Source organism: Austrofundulus limnaeus, unplaced genomic scaffold (genome assembly GCF_001266775.1).
Source record: "Austrofundulus limnaeus strain Quisiro unplaced genomic scaffold, Austrofundulus_limnaeus-1.0 Scaffold72, whole genome shotgun sequence".
Lineage (NCBI taxonomy): Eukaryota > Metazoa > Chordata > Actinopteri > Cyprinodontiformes > Rivulidae > Austrofundulus > Austrofundulus limnaeus.
In genome coordinates this window covers 1,997,121-1,999,610 of record NW_013952474.1, presented here as the reverse complement: position 1 = coordinate 1,999,610, position 2,490 = coordinate 1,997,121, and the positions used below count along the sequence as shown (strand labels likewise).

At 40.6% G+C, this 2,490-nt stretch overlaps 1 protein-coding gene across 1 annotated transcript; it reads left to right on the top strand.

Annotated features, from left to right (window-relative positions):
* Window positions 1-540: 540 nt before the first annotated feature.
* LOC106519182 (zinc finger protein Dzip1) lies at window positions 541-1,224 on the top strand (the record flags this gene model as incomplete). The annotated part of the gene is given in 2 exon segments (XM_014010744.1): window positions 541-715; window positions 799-1,224. Coding segments are annotated over 2 exon segments (264 nt in total), but the record flags the coding sequence as incomplete, so codon positions are not given.
* Between the last annotated feature and the right edge of the window lie 1,266 nt (window positions 1,225-2,490).

Sequence of the window (2,490 nt, the reverse complement as noted above, 5' to 3'; positions counted from 1 at the left end):
AGACGTTTTTAGACCAAATGTTACAGATTTGAACAAATACGCACAAAAAACATCAAAATTAGCACAGAAACAGTACTATATAACATTTTAGACACATTCTAGACCGTTTATCAGCTAAAAAAAGTTAATTTTGGGGTAAGTTACTCTTTYAGATCAAATTTTTGTAAATCTGTCAGTAATTTAACCTTAAACGTTGTGTAGTTTGTTGTTTCAGGATGTTTGTTTAGGTTTTACAGAACCTGACCCAGTTCTTGTTGAGTTCTGTTGGTTCCCAGTTCTTATCACAGAAGATCTTAATGAGCAACTGAGCTGTTTTTAATTGGCTCATAATTTGGTCTTTTTTTTTTTTATTTGTTTAGACACCAGAATCATGGAGCTGGGCAGAAAGCTGGAGAAGCAGTTTACAGAGAGAGTGGTGAAGAAGCCAGCAGGGGGCGTCAGCGTCGTACCTGAGAGACAGGACCAGGTCCAGGAGCTCTCGGTGAGAAGTCTGGACCTCAAACAGCAACTTCGGTTTAAAGTGAATAAAAACGATTCAAGTGTTTCCGTTTGTGTCAGCAGGTCACAGATCTGGAGGACAGCAGCGACAGTGTMGCATCCTTGTCAGAGGACAAACAGGAAGTGTCCAAACCGACGTCTGGACCCCTGAGGAGGAGCCTGGACTCGCCCAGCACCAGTGTGTGGGGAACTTCCACAGGAAAGGGACACAGCATAGGTCAGCAAAAACTCACAAAGACCTGGTCAGAACTGCTTCGTTTATAAATCTGTACTAAACCCAATCTGTGCTGAACCCGGCAGGTCTGACCGAAGCTGGAACAGGAAGTACCCTGAAGAGCAGCCTGGTCTCCTTCAGCGACTCGGATGACTCGAGCAATAAACACAGATAGATGTAGCACAGACTGGAAGTCCTCAGCCAGAACCTCGGACCTCAACACCTAACAGCCATTTTATCTTAAACCACAAGAAGGAAAGCAATACTTCACACCAGATCCAGGAGAAAAATACTAACAAATAAAAACTATTTAAAAGTTAAACAATTTTCTTTATGCTTTGTGCCAAGTCTCCACCTGCCTTAGACTGTTTCTGTGGAACAGATTCTTGGGTATTTTTAAGTCTTAGATGCTGTTTTTTGTACTTTGTGTAAAGTTCTGTACATCAAATCTTTATTTTGTCAAATGAAATGTGACTGAAAATAAATCTTTGTGGGTCATGTCTGTGTTCAAACTGGTCCTCATGGAGATAATTAGATATTTATTTACAACAAAATAAACAAAAACAGAATTTCAGTGTGTTTACTGTTCCTGTCTGCCTGCTGGATGAAAGATGTTCAACAGTCGTGTGGAGCGACCCAGAGTCTGGTGAGCTAATAGTCTAACCAGCTGTGTTGCAGCATCTTTCTGCAGGACACTCGATGGTTCCCCAGTAGAACGAGTGCATACTGAGAGCCTTCTGTGTCAGAGATGTGTTGGTGGTCCAGGACGGGTCCTCTGGGATGTGAAACCCCAGGACTTAGGTGCTGCTCATCCTCTCAGAGACCATAATTTATTCAGGTTTTGCAACAATCATGTCAAGATTGTTAGCCTTACAACACTGTAGGGGTCTTCTTCTGACAGGTCTTAATCTGACAGACCTTCTGACAAGTCTTCTTTTGACAGGTCATCTTCTGACAGACCTTCTGTCTGGTCTTCGTTTGACAGGTCTTCTGATGGCCCTTCTTCTGACAGGTCTTAATCTAACAGGTCTTTTTTTGACAGGTCTTTAATGGATCTTCTGACAGGTTTTCTGATGGGTCTTTTTCTGGTAGGTCTTCTGACGGGTCTTTTAACAGGTCTTACGTGTCTTATTCTGATGGGTCTTCTCACAGGTTGTATTCTGACAGGTCTTATGACGAGTTGTCTTCCCATGGGTCTTTTTTCAACGAGTCATTTTTGGCGGGTCTTTTAACTGGTCTTCTGACATGTCTTTTTTGATGGGTCTCCTGACAGGTTTTCTAAGGTCTAATTCTGACAGGTCACTAACTGTTTCAAATTGAACGACTCTTTGAAATGACAGAATCCACAATATCAGTGTCACACTATGACATTTTAGACAACTTGTGCCAGCTAAATGAGTAATAAAAGTTATATTTGATCAGTTTGTTAGCATRAAAGTATGCACATGCCTAAAAGAAACTTTCAGTTGATTTTTCCATCTTCAATGTACAGGGGTRAGACAATGAAACTGAAACACCTGGTTTTAGACCACAACATCCTGTAAGGGTTTATCTTACACTTCTTATAACAAGGTTATAAGAGTAACTTAATCACATATTATGGTTCAAATCAACATTCACTGACTGGGATCTCTTTATTTTGAGTAAACATTCCCCCAGTGCAAAATGAATGGACACAAAAAGTAACTCTCAGTCAGTGAATGTTGATTTGAACCATAACATGTGATTAAGTTACTCTTATAACCTTGTTATAAGAAGTGTAAGATAAACCCTTACAG